This window comes from Haliaeetus leucocephalus, unplaced genomic scaffold, assembly GCF_000737465.1.
Source record: "Haliaeetus leucocephalus isolate CR32 unplaced genomic scaffold, Haliaeetus_leucocephalus-4.0 Scaffold656, whole genome shotgun sequence".
Lineage (NCBI taxonomy): Eukaryota > Metazoa > Chordata > Aves > Accipitriformes > Accipitridae > Haliaeetus > Haliaeetus leucocephalus.
In genome coordinates, this window is record NW_010973092.1 from 19,392,236 (window position 1) to 19,411,589 (window position 19,354).

The 19,354-nt window shown below is 38.5% G+C and overlaps 1 protein-coding gene across 2 annotated transcripts in view; it reads right to left on the reverse strand.

Moving 5' to 3' along the window:
• Nucleotides 1–19,123, reverse strand: part of FBXW11 (F-box and WD repeat domain containing 11) — a 68,982-nt gene extending 49,859 nt beyond the window's left edge. The window contains exons 1-2 of one of the 2 annotated variants that reach the window (XM_010579154.1): nucleotides 19,037–19,123; nucleotides 10,987–11,088 (exon numbers count right to left, since the gene is read on the reverse strand). In XM_010579154.1, the coding sequence (XP_010577456.1) occupies nucleotides 10,987–11,037 (51 nt within the window). In that variant the 5' untranslated portion in view covers nucleotides 11,038–11,088; nucleotides 19,037–19,123. The remainder of the gene's footprint in view (nucleotides 1–10,986; nucleotides 11,089–19,036) is intronic. The other variant, XM_010579155.1, reaches the window with a different exon arrangement.
• Between the last annotated feature and the right edge of the window lie 231 nt (nucleotides 19,124–19,354).

Consider the following 19,354-nt stretch of genomic DNA (forward strand, 5'->3'; position numbering starts at 1 on the left):
GCATTACACAAAGTTCCAGCTATGGCTTCCGTGGCCTGATAGGGAATCTGTAAGGGCTTTTGCTTCCGACAAACTGCACTGAAGGATAGCTTTGAAGTTAGCAGGGCTCAAAAAGAATTTAATAGATACTGCAGGACAATATAAAAGTCTCTACAGTCGAGTGATGACAATCACTTAGCAGCAGGCATCCTGCATTTTCACTATTCAGGTACTGAACTCAAAGGCATTTGGCCTAATTCTTATCGTTTTTCCCAAAACACATACTTACATATAAACCTGAGACTTTCAGATTACATTTGCTTTAACAACCTGAGCTTAAGTATACAGAACTGTACATGGATTCCTGTAACATTACGGTAAATATTTTGTCAGTATTATATGCCTTGAATAAATTCTCTATTTCAAGTATCTTCAAAAGCAGACAAAAGAACTATGATTTTCAAAGTTCAAGTGTGCATTCAAATTCTGCAATCATATATACAACTTCAAAGATATCTTCACTTGATCCTTGTTTAAGTGATTTTTCAAGTAGGGCATTTAATTATTAGCTACTGAATAACTCATAGGGAGAACTTTGAAGTCCACCTTCATTCATTAGTAATTTTTTTTAAATATCATTTATATCTTTTTTTCCTATTAAATTTAAACTCTTAATAGCCCTAATCCATTTAGTACAATGATGTTTAACAGTTATCAGTTACAACACATAAGGAAAACCAGCTGAAGTGTCCATAGACATGCCAAAAGAAGTTTGCATTCATACACTTTATAGTAAATATTTAGCAGTTGTCTCTAAATTGCTCTAAATTGGAGAGACATGGATTTGACAGATGGACCGCTCAGTGGATAAGGAACTGGCTGGATGGCTGCACTCAAAGAGTTGTGGTCAATGGCTCGATGTCCAAGGGGAGACCAGTGACGAGTGGCATTCCTCAGGGGTTAGTATTGGGACCAGCACTGTTTAACACCTTTGTCAGTGACAAAGACAGTGGGATTGAGTGCACCCTCAGCAGCAGGCGTGCTGACAACACCAAGCTGTGTGGCAATCGACACGCTGAAGGGAAGGGATGACATCCAGAGGGACCTTGACAGGCTTGAGAGGTGGGCCGATGTGAACCTCATGAAGTTCAACAAGGCCAAGTGCAAGGTCCTGCACATGGGTCGGGGCAACTCCAAGCACAAATACAGGCTGGGTGGTGAGTGGATTGAGAGCAGCCCTGAGAAGGACTTGGGGGTGTTGGTTGACAAGAAGCTCAACATGACCCAGCAATGTGCATTTGCAGCCCAGAAAGCCAACTGTATCCCGGGCTGCATCAAAAGAAGCATAACCAGCAGGTCGAGGGAGGTGATTCTGCCCCTCTACTCCACTCTTGTGAGACCCCACCTGCAGTACTGCGTTCAGCTCTGGGGGCTCCAGCATAAGAAGGACATGGACCTGTTGAAGCAAGTCCAGAGGAGGGCCCCGAAGGTGATCAGAGGGCTGGAGCACCTCTCCTATGAAGACAGGCTGAGAGAGTTGGGGTTGTTCAGCCCCGAGAGGAGAAGGCGCCGGGGAGACATTATAGCAGCCTGCCAGTACCTAGAGGAGGGCCTACAGGAAAGATGGGGAGGGACTCTTTATCAGGGAGTATAATGGTAGGACGAGGGGTAACAGTTTTAAACTGAAAGAGGGTAGATTTAGATTAGATATTAGGAAAAAATTCTTTACTGTGAGGTTGGTGAGGCACTGGAATAGGTTGCCCAGAGAAGCTGTGGATGCCCCATCCCTGGCAGTGCTCAAGGCCAGGTTGGATGGGGCTTTGAGCAACCTGGTCTGGTGGAAGGTGTTCCTGCCTGTGGCAGGGGGGGTGGAACTAGATGATCTTTAAAGTCCCTTCCAACCCAAACCATTCTATGAGTTCATTTATTCTAAAATAATATAAAAAAGTAGAATAGATGCAAAAAAACCCAGGTTAGAAGTGTAGTTTGGATCATCTCTAAAGCCTGGCTTAATAATTGCATCAAAAATTGTGTGTGAACTTGAGGAATGCAAAAAGCTTGTAAGAATTAAAAAGCAAAGAGTTCAGCTTCAACAGCTGAGAGTTTCTAAAAATACCAGTGCAATGAACAGAATTCAATACGTAAAGTGAAAAGGTTGGGATGAAGATGACCTATATTATTTCTCTAGGGCAACAAAGTCAACTCAAACTTCTGAAGTATCTGTAAAATCCACTTGTCCAAAGCACTGGAAGACCCTCCTGTGCCACAAAGTAATGCCTTTCTGTAGTGGGGCTTTGCAAACGCGACTATTTTACCATAGAAATATTATGCAAAGTAGTAAAAGGTTTTGGTGATAGTTCCTTCTTTCTCTGCTGTACCACTTCTCCCATACTTGACAGATGGGTATTGGTAAAATTTGCTCAATCCTGCTGTTGGGTTTGATAGCTGTCCTATCCTTGACACCAATGCCTCCTTTGATTTATTTGAATTCTACCACCATTTCAAAGGATCACAAAAACCAAACCACGTATGTGAAGACTCTCATATGCCACAGCCTTGAAGACCTACAGAACAGCTCACTGGATGCAAATAAAGGAAACCAGGGAAACCCAGAAATGGCCTGCCTGCTAAGCACCCCAGGAACTTTTCACACTGAAATGTCCTTGTGATGATGACTCTTAAGAGTGGAATCATAAATATCAGCAATATCATTACGAACACTGGTATCAAGACTGCTGCTTAATTCCCCACAAGGAAGGGATCCAATCCTCCTGCTGGTGACATTTCTGATAAGAAGTCTGTGTGAAGACACTGCAAAAATCTAGTTTCAACCTTAGTGGGAAATATTTCATTATATTTTTCTGTTTCCTTGAAAATTCTTCCATGGGAAATAGACCAAACACCTGCAAGGAAGACGACTATATCAAATATACCTGGAATAGACAGCCTTGCATTTCCTTCTCCTCTCCTAAGAAAGATTTCACTCCCTGCCAGCATAAGCATGGCACTACTAGAAGGCAGGCAGAGAGCAAGACACATTACCTAGCAAATTTCTTTGCACCATAACAGGATCAGACAGCAAAAAAATCCTCTTTTCCAAAGGAGGTTGAGAAAGCATAAACATGAAGGTGTGGCTAACAATATTCCTTCACTCAAAGACGTAGTCCTTTGCAGATGCATTGTAAGAGGTATCAGGAATAACAGCTCCTGCCCACTACTTGTGAAATATATTAAGCTTAGTGTGATTGTGTTAGCTTTTCTGAGGAAGATGAATTTATGAGTTATAAGCAACAGCTCTGGATTTACTGAGGCAAGGTCTAGTATCTTGCGTTGATACATGAATTCGTCATGAAGAAATGTACTTGCCTCCTTAGGGACATATCCTTCCCAGCCTCAGACACAATATATTGTGATCTCTAAATGGTACAAAAGAGAAACACTAGCAAAAGGCAGGCTAGCAAGTCACCCAAAGGAGTAAGGACCAGATCTCTAAGCTCACATTACTTTTTCTATGTTTGGAAGTCCCTTCTGCAGCAGACAGCAGCTTAGTGAAATATCTCAAGAGGGAATCATACTAACTTTTGAATACCAGCAACTTCTGAAGAAAAAACAAAGGTGAGAGAACTGCCCACCAACTAATAGCCACAGGTGAAATAACTTGAAAAGCTGTTTAGAAAGAGAACCAGGCTCCTGAAAGGAGTCACTCTTCTGTTCAAGCAAGCTTGCAGCTTGGGGATGAAGTGTATAATCCTCAGTGCTCTCTAAAAACTGTTGAAAACAAAGTCCAAAAAAAGCACTCGTATATATTAAGCTGTTTATACTAGCAAAACCCTTTACCCACAAGCAGAAAGGTTAGCGGTTGGCAGCACTGAAACAACCCCACCCTGGAGAGGCCACTGCAGATGACCCCAAGCTGCAAAGCAGTTTCACAGCCTGCCTCTCGCCTCCAGCCCGCAGTCGCCATTTGCTGCATGCTTACCACAGACCAGACAGAATACAGCCGGACCCGTTCAGCAGAAGCAATAGTCAGCTACAAGTGCCCGATGTACGTTGTGCCTGGGGAAAATCAGGAACCAAAACTGACAGATATTTACTCCATTTACTAGTCTTCTGACATCAGGGAACACACTTCTGCTCCTCAGCTAAGGAAACTGAAGAGGTAGAGCTCCGGTTCATAGCTCAATACTGGCTCACTGGCTGAAGCTTAAAGGAATCTAGTAAGTAACCACTCTCTTCTACTTAAAAATAAACACTATGAATTGACCCAATACAGAGAAGGTCTCTCTTCTTGCCCCTAAGAAAGAACAGGCTTAGTTAATAATTAAGGTCATAAAACTGAAAGCACTTAGATACACAAAGGATGACTGAAAAAAGTGCTTATCATAACACTTTCCTTCAGATAATAAATCATGCTTTGAAAAAACCCAATCCCTGCATTTTACATTTACTTATCCTACTGGTGTCTAGACCTAGCAAGAAGCTGCTGTAACCATACGAGACTGCAGCCAGAGCCGTACCTGGCTCTCATGAGACCACATCCAGAGCACCAGCCCCAGTTTTGGGCACTCCACTACAAGAAATTCCCTGGGATACTGGAGTGTGGTCTAGTGGAGACCACCAGCATGGCCAAGCACTGGAGCACAAGCAAAAATACTTGCAAAATACTTGGAATATATGCAACTAACACCAAATTGAGCTGTCACATCAGCCTTCAGCCTGCAAAGCACACATAATAAGAAAAAAAAAATATTATGAGAAACTGCTGAAAACAAAATCCAAACTGCTATTAATTTTGAGAGGAGACTCCAGCTTCGGCCAGAAGTAACAACAATACTGGGAAGCACTGGTGCTGATTAACAGAGGGAAAACTGGACATTTTTACATCAGATCTACAGACTGGGTAATTCAGGCCATCTCACAGCACAAAATGGCAACAGGCCTACTGCATGGATATCTTTAATTGTTTCTACAATACTACGCTTAGTTTTAAAGCCTTCTGTCTCAGGAAGAAGTGTGTTTAAAACAGAGGGACAAGCACAAATACTTCAGATATTGGAGAGAACATTCTGTTCCTTTAAAGAAAAGGAATCAAACATGCATTTCTTTTTAATGGACCTGTTGGACTGCTTCCAAAAAGAAATGGTAACAGTCCCACTGTTTTGAGGCAAAATACCAGAAAACATGTCGAAGTAGTATTTATAAATTACTCAAACCTAACAGAAGCAGCAAAGCAGTTGTCTGGCTATGACAACTCATTTTAACAGCTGCATAGAAGAGTAACATTTTCAAAAGGATGCAGACTACACTGCAACAGGCTATTCATCATTTTCCAATTTGTGATTTCGTGCACCGTAAAAGGTTTTTGCAGAATGCATCTACTGCACTCATTGTCATTTTAAGAATACTGCATGTCTGAATTTGTACTGTGAAAAAAAAGGATGATGAAGTTTTCATGTCAATAAATCAAAATTCTTCGTTTTTAAATACAATTTTTTCCAAATACAGTTTCCATTGTTGTACTTCCGGTATCTGAATAGAAACATCAACCAACAGAAGCTCAAAATCAGTAAATAACATATACAAGCTTAAGCAAGTTAATGCCAAGTTGTATCTCATCAATAAATAGGAAGATAAACCTCCTCCTTTGTGCCTCAGCTCAGCTGTGATAGCACTGACATTCCTTATTGGTAACAAATAATCTCCTTTGCAAGGAATGCTATTGTAAGGAATAAATATTAAAACCCTAATGCTCCAGAACTCCACTTGCCACTAGCAAATAGTAAGTTCTTCTGAACAGTAATAAATTATGAATTGGCCAATTCAAAAGGCTTTTAAGACCACGTTTTTGTGAAGACAGCTCCCAGTTATGGAGAGTAAATCAATACACCCCTGTTGTATCTATAAGGAGGAATGACACTGGCAAGAACTAAGTCAATGTCACCTTCCTACTGCTTGTCCATCACCAGGACATGTGGTGTAAGAATGAAAATGCAAATCAAGAAAAACCTACAGAGCTGGACATCCCATTGTGCAGAAGTTAAGGATAAAGGACAGTGAAACACACTATCAGAAGCCTACAGGCCACTGAGCGAACAGGCTGGGAGGAGTCAGGGTAGCTTCAAGTTTAAGAAAGCCACTATATGAATTGAAAGACCTGGCCTCTGGAGGAACAAGTCAACTTCTCACACTGGAAGCTCTGGAAGTGAGAAGTTTATTATTCCTGTAGTGAATCAGTGCTCTGTTAGAGCTTCCAAGCTACATACGCAACACATGAACACAAAAGGAAGAGCAGGACACTACATACAATTAAGCTGAAAATTTTAAGGACAATATAGGGAAAGTGTACAGAAACCCCCAATATGCTGGGGGGGGTCTAAATAAGCAAGAAAAAAACCTAAGCAGAGTTTTAAAAGAAAGATACAGTAATGTCTTTAAAAAAAGCCAAGGAAAAGTGTAACTGAATACAAGTAAGAAAGAGTTGGTTGAGCATTATGTGGTTACTAGGTTGATTTCATTACCTCTATTTAATAACATATTCCCCAAGCATTATCTCATCACATCCTACATTATGCAATAATTCAAAGCCATGTTTGAGTACTTATCTTCAGTTGCTTAATGATTAGTCTTCAATTCACACTGCAGATGTTTACTTACAGAACTAAGAACACTGGACATTTCTCTTTGCATGACAGCACTGTTGGAGCAATTTCCCAAATCAGCGTGAAAAAAATATATTCAAAACCACCGCAATGCTTCACAAGAATGAAGCTATGGAAGATGATGTATCCATATGGTTGCATTACACAACTGGTTTCTCTAAAAACCTAAATAAGAGATCGATATACTTTTAATCTTGCAGTCAAATCCATATCAAAGAGGATGAAAACAGTAGCTACTTGAATCCAAGTGTGTTCACAATCGTAAGCTCCTTGGTACAAGAACATTATTAAAGGTAATTAAGTAGTTAAAAATAAGGCCTCAGAATCTATAGTAGTTTCAAGTATTATGAACTGGCATTTAATATATGCTTTTCAATACAACAATAAGTGATAATAAGTGTCAAGGACTTTATTTCCAAATAATATTAATTACACTGAAAATCAGGACAGAAGAGAGCAAACTTCAAGTACAACAAATGGGAATAAATATTTTTTTAATAAATTATCTCTCTCTCCCCTCCATTCACTAACAGCTCACAGAATGCAGAAAGTAAGTATTTCTCCAGTAAACTACAGGAACTATGAAGGTGTTTTACTGCGTGAGAAAAAGCACAGAATACAAAACCAGACTAATTGTGGAGAATTGGAACACCACCTCCGATCCACTGGCATCAGAGGACATTTGCTTAAATGGTACAGCTTGATTTTAGAAGAGCCTAGTTAGGTTTTATGATTGCTGAGAACATTACGGAAAGGCAAGAGTAAATCTAATCTCTGCTTTCTTCTTTTAGACTGATGGTAGATTACTCTTGAAGCCTAAAAGTTTGAAAAAGCATTAAGACTGAATAAGAGCTTCCTAAAGAAATTCTACAAGGCTCCAGATTTAAGACTAGGGTTTTTTCCCCTCTTTCTGGTCCATTCACTAATTACTCTACACACACAACACAAAGATAACAGATACAACTCCCAGATAACTTCTGTGAATCAAAGAAGAGCTTCTATATTTCCCTTGTTAAACTTCCTAACTGAATGTGTGCTACAGAACAAAGATCTCCTGGTATATATGCCCTACCTGTTTTTACATGTGGGCCTATAGCTCAAGGAACAATGAAGGGCAAGTCATAGTACCAAAAATAAAAAAACGGGGAAAAGCAGCTGGTGCCACTTTCACTTCCAAGTTCCCCTGCGGGCACCACTGAGTCACACACTTGAAAGGAGAACCTTTTTTTGTTGTTTTTTTTGGTTTTGTTTTGTTTTTTTTTTAATCTCCCACAGATGCTTTTAAAAGATTCAAAACCTCTTACTCCTGGTTGCAGTTCTACAAAAAACAGACTTAAAAAAAAAAGTCTTTCTTTTGGAACAAAATTTAAAACAACAAAGTGCTCTCTACACCTTACCAAATAGCATGCCCCACAGGTATCTGCTTAGGACAGTTATCCCTCTTACTCTCTAACTAACCCATCAGGAGGGTGCAGCTAGCAGAAAAGGACAAGCCCTGCAACACACAGAGGGGCCAAACACCTTGGTAAAATCCCTCCTCAGTAACTCCTGAAGTGCAACAGGCTGGATCCACAAAATTTTTTCTTTCCACACACTGAGCTCCCAACAGCTTCAAAGCAATCCCACTAGCCTGAAAAATGTGGTTGTCCTCGCAGTGATGTACTTTATTACTAGAATTTGTTAACCTTGTCAGCTGTTACTATTATACAGTTTAAAAAGTTCTGGGATTGTTAAATTCCTACAGGCACATGGAGCAAAAAGCCTACACAAATTAACTGGTACTTCAGATGTGGTTTTCATGAAAGCTGACAGATCTGTAACAATTCCTGAAAACAATATAGGTTTGAGAAATTTTCCAAAGTGACACATCCTGACATAACAGCTGCATAGCTATGCTTTTTAATTATAAATGACACCACATCTGTGATAATAGGTTTCCCAAAATCTTGTGTATAAAGCAGTACATTCACGAACAAACTGTTTTGTATTTTATTCTGTAATCAGTATTATCAACAGATGTAATGCAATGTATTCTGCATCAATTAATCTACTGCCCAGCCTGCTCTGAACTTTCACCTGTTCAATTTACAGTTAACTACTATGTACCTACTGATAGATACTGTAACAGAAAAGAAAAAAGTGTTCCTAATAAATAGGTTTACTATTATTTCAATTGAATATATAGATTTTTTTTGTTTGGAATATTGTTTTAATAAAAAGTTGGGTAAAAAAAACCAGTTCATATGCCATGATGTTCTAACTGATGAGAAATTTCCAGAACTGATTTATAAGAAACCTGTGGCAGTCAAAGTTCTCAGATTCATCATTAAGAAGCCCTTGCAATTTCCAAACCAGGTATTTGCAGAAACGCAGGCCTTGCCTGCAGTAGGGAACCTGAGCTTGTTAAGGACCCCCCCTTGCCTGATGAGTCTTTTTGAAATTCACTGTGTGTGGGTCCAGCAGCTAGCCCTCCCCAAGGCTTGCAGTCCATGAAACCAGGATCTACACCTACCATTTAAAAGTTATTAACAGCAACACCGGTCCAATCCTGAAAGAGTTCTCGAACTGTTAACTACAGTTAGGCATAAGTCACAAATTCAAAAGTCAGGTAAAGAGGAGGCAAAAAAATTAAGCAAGAAAGTATACAACTGCAATCCTAGGTCCACACCGAAGAACAGCCTCCTAACAGCAAAGCAGCAATTGTTTCGAGCTCACTGCTCACATCCCTCACCAGGGTTCATTAACAACCCTTGAAACGATTACTGACCCATCCCACCAGACTCCATCCAACCTACTCCCAACATCACTATCCATCCTAAAAACAACTATGACAGCTTGCCGAAAAATTCTGAGATGCTCTTTGGCCAATGACAAGTTAGGCCGCAGCAGAAAAAAAATTTTCAGAATTCCCACTGAAAAAAAGTTTAATTTTACTTTTCCAGTGAGGGGGTGAATGCTGCAGATCAGCGAAAGAGAGCAGGAAGATCTCAGCCTAGAACTAGCTTGTAAATATTCCCAAAACAGACACCAAACTTCTGTGACTTTGCCCTGTCATGACTATAAGCATCTACTATAACCATTATTTGGCCATGAGGTAGTGCCAATTTCTATAAAATTGTATTATCCATCTATATGTTTACCTTGGTCACAGGTGTTCCCCCCCTCCCCCGTTTGAATAGTATTTCAAAATTGGAAACACAAAGCATTCAAACAAAAATATGTTTGTATTTTAACAGAAATTTTGAAGACATTTTTAATTCTGAAACTCAAATTTGCTGGAACTCAAGTGGCCACATTTTGCAGGCAAGACAAAAGATTTTGAAATAAATGGCTACCCTCTAAAGCAAGACATTCATGTTATCCAGTGTCTGAACTGAAATGGACTGACTGCAAGCAAAACTCAATTTGTTTAAGTTTTCATTCACAAAAGCAATTTCTTTTAAGTAATCATTTTGTACACATGAAAGACTGAAGCACGGAATAACGCTATTGTTATAAAAGATACTAATATTAAATAACAGTTATGTACTGCTGAAAATGTTACATTCAGAAACACTTTAGGAAGTGCCACACAGTTACTACACATGGTCTGCATTTTCTTTCCAAGGTAAATATCCTGGGAGTTGAAAATTGTTAACTGGTATCAAAATCTCCCTTTTTATCATTTTCAATCCCTCCCAAACCAGTGAAGAAACAGCAGCAATTCCCCATCTATAAATTACACAGGCTCAGCTTCAACAGCTTACTAGAAGAAAAACAACAGAGAACTTGAGATTTAGTGGTCTTCTATGCAGAGTAAGCCCCCCCATCCCTTGTTCTTCCCTTTTTAAGTTAAGAAGCTAAGTTAACAGAGTAACCCAAAGAGCTCCAGGACTCCATGCTAACTATTCTGCATTCAAACATGCGCAACGACTGTAATGTAAGGCTATAACCAGGATCACGCTTAGTAGAAAATAAAAAGCTTATCCTTTCTGAATTAAATCACACAAATATTACAGGGTAGTCAGTTCATTGCAATTTAAGAGAAATGGCAAAGCTCATTATGTTATTTTTTAAATTAAATGAGAAAGCAAAACGTAGCAGGCAACATGCACAACTATGCTACTTATATCACAACTTCAGTAAACAGGCAATAAAACACAAAAGCTCACCACCCCCCGCCAGAACCTACTGTACAGAAAGCCCTCTTAAGATTCACTCCTACAATGCAGTTAAGTAGAAGATTTCAGAAAAGGATGCACAAAAAACATTTAGCAGACTTAACAATTTGATTAAACAGAGTCCTGGGAGTTTAACAAATGTTCAACAGCATACGCATAACATTTACAACAAGAAAGAAGAAAGGCACCTGGAGACATCTGACACTGGGCATGCTCTGCAGGCATCTCAGTGCGCACATGCTCTCTACCAGGTTGGAGCAGCCTAGCCACAAAGACCTTGGCACAGAACACTGCAGGGTGACAAAAAGGAAGGAAGAGAAGAAGCAGTTAGATGCCACAACAAATCACTCAAGGCAGGCAACTCATTAGTATGTTAACGTGGGTACTTATCTAAGTTATTTCTACATTAATCACAAGGTTAGCGGCCAAGGGTAAAATAACGACTGAAGATCCTTTTCAGAAAATAAGCCATACCTCTGTCCTATCAAGGATAACAAGCTGATTTTCCTCATTTGCAACCACTTGGCTTTAATGCCCAGCTGAACATTTTAACTTACTACCAGTAGTATCAGAGTTGTCACGGTTTGGGTCCATCAGTTCAGCAATGCTTCCACACATCACTACCGACAAAAGAAGTTCTGCTGCAATGGGGGAAGATGCCTTACTCAGCAAACTGGCCTGGCCGTAATTGCTTGCAAGGTTTTTGCCTTTGCAGTCACCCTCGGGGAACAGAAGTGCAAGGAGCTTTTCATTAGGGTGGCAAGTCTTTAGAATACAACCTGGAAGAGCTTCGGCAATTAGGGTTTGGCACCCCGCACTGTCTCAACTTTCTCAAACTATTTGTGCTTATTTATTCTGTCAGCAAAGCCAACATTAACTTCTGAGGTTACAGTCTATGTACTGGGACACTGACAACCAAAAAAAAATTTAAGTGTTTTTTAGAGAGGAACACCACCTAGCTAAGTTCAAATTGCAAGACCAAGTTCTGCTTAGTCAAGATGCATGGTATCCTGATTAAATAGGTTATTGGGGAAAAAAGTTTGTATTATCAGTTGAGGGTATCGCAAAGCCAAATTATACCCTAACTACATTTATTACTCATACCACCACCCAAGCCAGAAAGAACCAAGCTTAACTACCAGACTCCATGTTGCTGACACTAGAAGTTCAGAAAAGTTTGGAAATCTTTTTTGTTTCTTTTCTGAAGCTGAAGAAATTTGATGCAGACAGACTCCCCAAACCTTTTATAGCTCCGTGATATTATTTCACAGTTCCTTTTAAGGACAGAATAGCACATACACTACATAATCATCAGATAAAGTTAGGGAAAAGGATTCAATTCCTCACTATCAAGCAGTGCACAAACCCAGCTCTAAAATTTGGCAAGGACTTAGTTTTCAATACTTTTCACACAGGCTTCCAATTTAGTTATAACAAACACCAAATCTTTAAAAGAAAAATCCCACGCAGATCAAAGTTGAAAGTGGAATAACCAGAGGTGAAGACTCAGGGAAAGTGGTTTGTGCCAGTAATGAGGGGAAGGAGGGAGCCCAGAGCAACTGAAGAGGTTAAAAACATATTATTTGTTTAAAAAATTCATATCTTATGAATAAAACAAAAGAAAGCCTAATATTTTCATCTCTGTGCTAAGGAGAGAAATTAAAGCAAAACCAGAAAAAGAATGACTCTATCAGCACCAAACCACACTGGAATTGTCTCTCCTCTTATCCAGCGGGAAGGTTGCAACTCCATATGGATGTTCTGTACTACGCATATATAGTGGGTGCATATATTTGGCACAATACCTGAATGGTGTTTCTGCAACACTGAACTGCTGAAATTCAGGGCATCACTGCAGGTATTTATTAAAGCCCAAATAAATTTATGCATTTTTAAACGTACAGGCCAGTAAAAATTTTAATTCTGCTCACATCACTTACTAGAAGTCATTGATCAAGAAACACAACAAACTTCTCTCCTAAGGTTTTCAGATAAGGTGTACAAAACTGTGCATATAATCTGTATAATGAATCTACACCTAGAGGAGTCCAAAAACTGTAAGCTAAAAATCACTGGTTTAGGTTATCAGACTGTGTTTTCTTTTAGGAACTACTCTAGCTAAATAAGCTGAACTTTAAGAACTTAAGAGAAATATGGGTAACTTTAAAACAATTTTTTAATTTAGTTCAAAATACATTAGACACAGAGGCCATTTCCATGCCAAGTTTAAGCCACACAAACCCCTTTCCACAGTATTACGAAACACTGAATAAAATGGTTTATAAAAATAACTGGACACTTAGCTGTAGCAATGATATTGCACAGTACCACAAATTAAGTATTGCATTCTACTTCACACTAAAACAGGAATGTGCAAATATTTGTGTGCTTCACTGACATGTTATTTCTTGACCCTGCTTGTGCAGGAACTGTCATAATAAGAGCATAATAGCGTAGTAAAGATTTAATTTTTGCATAACAAGAGCCTGAACTTATGCCTTCACTTTCCACTTGCCTTTCGTCAGGATGCCAGGGAGATACAGCACTATTTAATAAAGTTTGGCCCTTCCCAACATGCATAATATTAAATGCACATATCAGCCGGTGTCAATCCCACCAGCAGAAAACAGAACCATACAGGTTAAGATAAAGCCAATCAAAACTCAAATTTTAAGGAACGAACTAATTTGCAATGCAGAGTTTTAATCAACTCACATTAAGATAGCTGTTTGTTCATCTGAATGCACTACTTGCAGGGGAGAAGCAAGCAGATGAAAGAGGGGCTTTACAGCTTCATGGCAAGGAGTAAATGATGCTGAAAGAATAAAGACAAATAGAGAAACCCTCATTCTGATCTTTTAGATGCCTTATGTTTGGAAAGATTAACACATTAATTTTATTTTTATATGATATACTGCAATTCTATACACAAAGAACTGCTTTGGTGATCCAGCCTCAGGAATTACATTTCAAGATCTAAGTTTCAATCTTAAATCTCAAATTTAAGAAACTTACGCAAATTCTTGCACTTGCATTCAAAACTAAATTCTCAGTAGTATCAAAAAAAAGGAATATGCTTCAATGTCTTTAAAGGTCAGATGCTAAGAACTTCTTATATTGATAGTAAAGCACACAGCAGTGTTCCTCCAATAAATCAACTTTTGTAGGTGGTAACTCAGAGGATGGAGGCACAAAAACAAACAAACAAACAAAAAAAACCAACAACAAAAAACCACCAAACCCCAAACCTATTCGCCTTGGTATTTCTCAGGTGTACAGTGCTGCTATTTTGTTAAAGCACTGTAAAAAGTCAAGAAAGCTTTCATTTCAGTGCATTTGAAATTCAGAGTTACATCCAAACAGAAATCCTCACACTTTCCTACCCTTTAACAAAAAAGAAAAAAAAAAATCTCCCATTTATCCTACAAAGCCCACTAAATTGCTCAAGAAGTGAATACAGACTATAGCCTGTGATCTTGATGGAACTAATACACCTTTGATATCCAGTGATGGAAATACTGCAGTGTCATAATTAAGAATGACAGCATGTACATAACCAAGCCTTATTGCTGGAAGTTTTATAAAGTATTTACAAAACTCAGAATTTTTCACCACATTCATTTTATTTACACAAGATAATTTAAGGGATCAAAATTTATTGGTGTGTTTACAGTTTGGGAAATTATGTTCTTTAAGGCAAAAATATCCTTGCTTTTGAAAATCAGTTTCTAGACAGAGTCCAGAAAAGACTGGTGAGGGGAGGTATTTTGGAATTTCAAAGAAAAACACAGTAAATCAAATGAAGGAGCTAATTTACTCCATTTTATTAAAGAGCATTACTAATTATACAAACTCACTCCTCCTGCAACTTGTTTCTTCTGCAGTTTATTACAAAACTAAATTGAACATAAGAACCTAACAAATCATTCAAGTTTACAAATCCTGAAAGTTTTTAAAAGAGTAAAAATTTAAAGTTTAAAAGACTTTACAAAGTCTGAAATGCTTTTCCCAACTTTCTTGTGACAAGCCAGCTCCTCAGTAAGGTTAGTTCATGTTCTGGATGTCTGAAGGACTACGAATAGGGACTCCAACTGGCAAAAAAGGTACAACCAAAAAGCTTCAACCTTCATTCTGAATTCTCTTCAGGTTTTTAGCTATAAGGAACTCACGTGCTATTCAACATCAGTAATTTACTGTTCAGTTTACTTTGATTTAGGCCTGCACCAACAGAACTGATACTTCTTCATTTCCATTAACACTTAATATTGAAAAATTCATGGGGTAACTGCTGTTACTTAAAACCCTCTCTATGGCTGGGAATGACAGGCACATTCCCCAGTAGCTCAGATTTAATGCTGCAAAAAGGGGTATTCTGAAAAGCAAACTTAGACTTAAGGACAGTATGACCGTTTATGAAAGCTATACGCTCTCAAGTCAAATTTAATATCAAGCTCAGATCTTAGTCTCTCAAAAGTCAGCATTAAACACAATAAGACATAAAAAAATATAAAGCAGTAACACTGTTCAAAGGCCTTCAGTATTATTTTACACTCGGCAGGGAATAGTTGCCAACTACTCAAACTCCATCCCCTTTTGCTAGCTGGGATATCATCCCGATCTTACCTGGTGTCTTTACTTCAAGTGATTTATTCAAAATAGTGACAAGCAGAACAGTGGTGAACCAACGAGATAACAGAACAAGTAGTCTGGATATTTGCAAGAAGCGGAAAAGTAAAAATGTCAAAGTATACTCTTAAGTGTGAATACTTAATCAGAAATAAAGTGTGAGGGCATGCATGTAACACAAATACACGTGTTCCACAAGTGACAGCCTGGCTTGGGACGATAACACATTCACTATGCTGCGCATTTTGGTACAACATTTAATATCTTTGCTGAGGTACTCGTAAACAAAGAAACAATTTACGTCAGACCAATAGTAGTACTTGGTACTCTTCCTATTCTCATTTCAAAACCAAGTTGTCCCTTGAGAGATGCAGTGTATTCACATGCTCCATACAAGTTTGTTGGAATCGGTGCCATCACATCACTACCTTTTCCATGTCCAAAATGCAATCTCACATCCAGTCTTGAGTGTCTGATTTGGAAGGCTGAGTACCATTCGTACAATATATTTCCAAAATCCAGGGAGTTTTACATATGCATTCAAGTGTTCTGCTTCAATTTAAGAACGGCTACATTCTCAGATCAAGAAGTTGTCTTAGGTGTAACTTACTCTTGCATTTCTGTCCTTCAATGAACTACAAATGCAAAAGCTAATTTCTCAAAAGTAAGTATTCACAGAGTAGCAAGGTCATTTTAACTTGTGAAATGTTTTTGATTATTCCTTTATTGTTATCAGATCATTCTAAAAAAAAAAAAAAAAAAATCGGAAACCAATAGCTGAGGCACACTTCCATTAGAAAAATCTATTTAGCTAAATGATTGCCATTCAAAATAAAAATCGCTCGATGTTACAACCTTCCAATAACCATTCAAGATCTGCACGTACATTTCTTGCATTTGGGGAAAAAACACTAAGTGAGGAATCAGGAAATTTAAAGCAAGACAAAGGGAAATAAATTATCAGATAAATTCTCCTCATTACCACACTGTTCTTCTAGATAGGACAATGAATTCACAGAAGGGTGATCGATAACGCAGTCCCACTCTGCTCCTGAAGATCAAAGTACGCGTTTGCTACAACCAAATGAATGCTACAAAAGGAATATGGGTTCAATGGAGAAAAGATTAAACGCTTTCTTTGAATATAACAACAATCTTACTCCATTATAATTTATTCATCAGGATAAGACTCATGAGATGCAGTAGCTCGTTTTCAGGAAGATACAAAAGACTAGGAAGAAAATCCTAGTATGTTTACATAAGTCACTCTGAATGTTAACTGAAATAACCTAAATTTTCCAAAATACACAGTATTTAGATTAACCCTTGCTTCCTTCATGTATGTACATCCCAATTCTCAGTTTCAAAACTCCAGAAGTGTGATATTCCTTTCTGCATTAACATATCCTATGCTACATAAAAAAGGCCATTTCAAAAGAAAAATGGCTTTCCTATGCTTTTATGCAGCAGGAACAGAGGTGTTACAGACATCTACAGACAGCTGCACACCTGCTCTTAGTAAATCATAACTGGGCAGGGAAAAAAAAAAAAGAGAAACTCAGAAAACAGACCTAGCACTGCCAACTGAAATAGCAGAAACTTTTAAGTTAAACACTTAGAAAAATGTGGCTGAAACTTGTCTAAGAAGTTAAAAGTTGTCTTAGACTCTTTTCTGTGCTAAGTTTTTAAGGATGAGGCCTAACACAATCTAAAAATAATATTAACCCCATCTAAAAATCTAATATAGACAAGGCAGCGTGCACTTTAACTTGACGAGTTTAAATGCATATGAAGTCTGGCCTCAGCACATAATAAAGTGCTAGCTTCACATTCAGGGTTTGTACACCAAATGCTGCAGAGGAATATTTATACAGCCTTTGATAGCTGACTCACATTTTACTCTTTGAAATGTAAGATTCAAAACTTGGGCAAGAACTAAGCCTCCAACCTGCATATACTTGCGCTCAAATTCAACTTAGCTTTACTGCTGCCTTTGATAGGACTCTTCCATGTTTCAAAAAGTTAAGCAATATTAAATATCATAACATCGGGTATCTTAATCAGGAGTACACGTTTATGCTTCCTCTTCCCCCACCCCCCCAGCGTATTTTAAATTATTTCCTCTTTTCAGTTTTTATCATTAAAGATGTCAAGTTCACTTCTGCCTCCTCATTCTCTCATTTTAGAAAAAGGCACACCCTGAACAGCAAATATTCCACGGGAAGATGTTATTTTGCAGTGTTAACTCCAAGGTGAGTCTGATTGGTGTGTGGGACAAATTCAATTTGGTAGTAGATGAGACTGCAAGAAATGTGTCAGACTAAGGTTAATGAGTATTTCCCTTAGATTTTCCCACAGATTTTTTTTTAAAGAGTTACGCATGCCCAAGACTTCTCCACCCTAACAAAAACAAATTCAAGTCCTCAAAAAATCAAACCAGGAAACAACAGTACCTTGTGCACAAGTAATTCATTATCTATGCATTCATCAATTAAATTCAAGTATAATTTTGCACAAAATACCACGCCAGCAAAACAAATGCAGAGCTAAAACAATATGAGATCAACAGCACCTACAAGAGTTTTTTCTACAGTAGATTAAATATTGAGGCCTTAAAATATGCTTTAATAGCTGTCTACAAAAGAGAACACTCAAGCAGCTTAGTGTTATTGCTATTAACATCAAAAGGAATTGAGGCATACTGCTTCGTACTAACTTTAGAAATAAGTTGCCAAGTTCTTTAAAGCACTAACTTACAATAAAGCTGGGCATTAGGAGAGGTGCAGGTCTCCCATTCGCATCAGGTATTCAACTTGCATAACTTTATTTTCCTATCAGCCAGGGACCCCGCTTTCTTTCCTAAGACACACAAATACCTTCCAAACTTGTCTTTAAGATAACATGCTGTAGCCTTTTACAGTCATCTCAAAATTTCAGATGAACGTGACTCAAAATACAACCACACTCCCTTACTCTGAAATAAACCCACTATAACTTTAAAGCTCATCTTGAAAACCATGCCTTGCAGCTGGCTCAGCTATGCTTTGAAAACAACTAGGAACGGAACTTTATGTTGAAATCTCTTCAAGGATTTAAAAGGCTGACTCCAAGTGCTGCCCACAACAAGATTTCAAATGGCATTTCAGCAGGATAAAGCTACTGGAATTTGTACTACGAGCAACTAGACAACTTCTCTAAATTTCTGATGAACTCATCAGAGGACATGGCTAGAAATCAGAGCAGATAGCCATTGCCTTCCTGAACCTGACTGAGAAGTTCAACGAAGTCATTGGTAAGGCTGCTTTCTCCTTTCAGAAGCAGGATTTGTAAGCTGTTCGCTTAGTGCCCCTGTACCTGTAGATACTGCTTTCCAGCTCCACAGAAGGCAAGTTTACCTTATGTTCCTAGGTCTGTTTTTCACAGTAGATTTGCAATTTCCTAATAAACTGCCTGTGCACTTACTGAATATGCCCTTTCTTACTGTAAGCTCAGCACCTAACTTGGTGTGTTCTAACACTTTAGGGACATTAAGCAGTTAAAGCAAGATACTGAATTTGCGGACAAACTCATCTAAGCAGAAGCAGCAAGATATAGTACAGGGTGACTTCTTACCTGAAACTTTGTTTCTGGGCTTCAGATCCACCAATCCAGAATGAAAGGGGATTCGAATGGGTTTTCCTTCTCAGACTTGTCTGTTAAAAGAGAGCAGCCAATCATCTTCAGCTTGGTGTATCTACTTCTTTCTTGAACGAAATCCCAATTACGTACTCCTAATGCTGTTAGAGAGACAAGGCAGCCTAGGCACCTTACCAGTCCAGTAATGACTACGTTAGTGGGGTCATCGGATTGGTGGATCTAAGACAAAGAAACGGTTTTAGGGACAAGAAATTGCTTTCCCCTGCCCTGAAACACCCAATGCTCAGCAGCGTT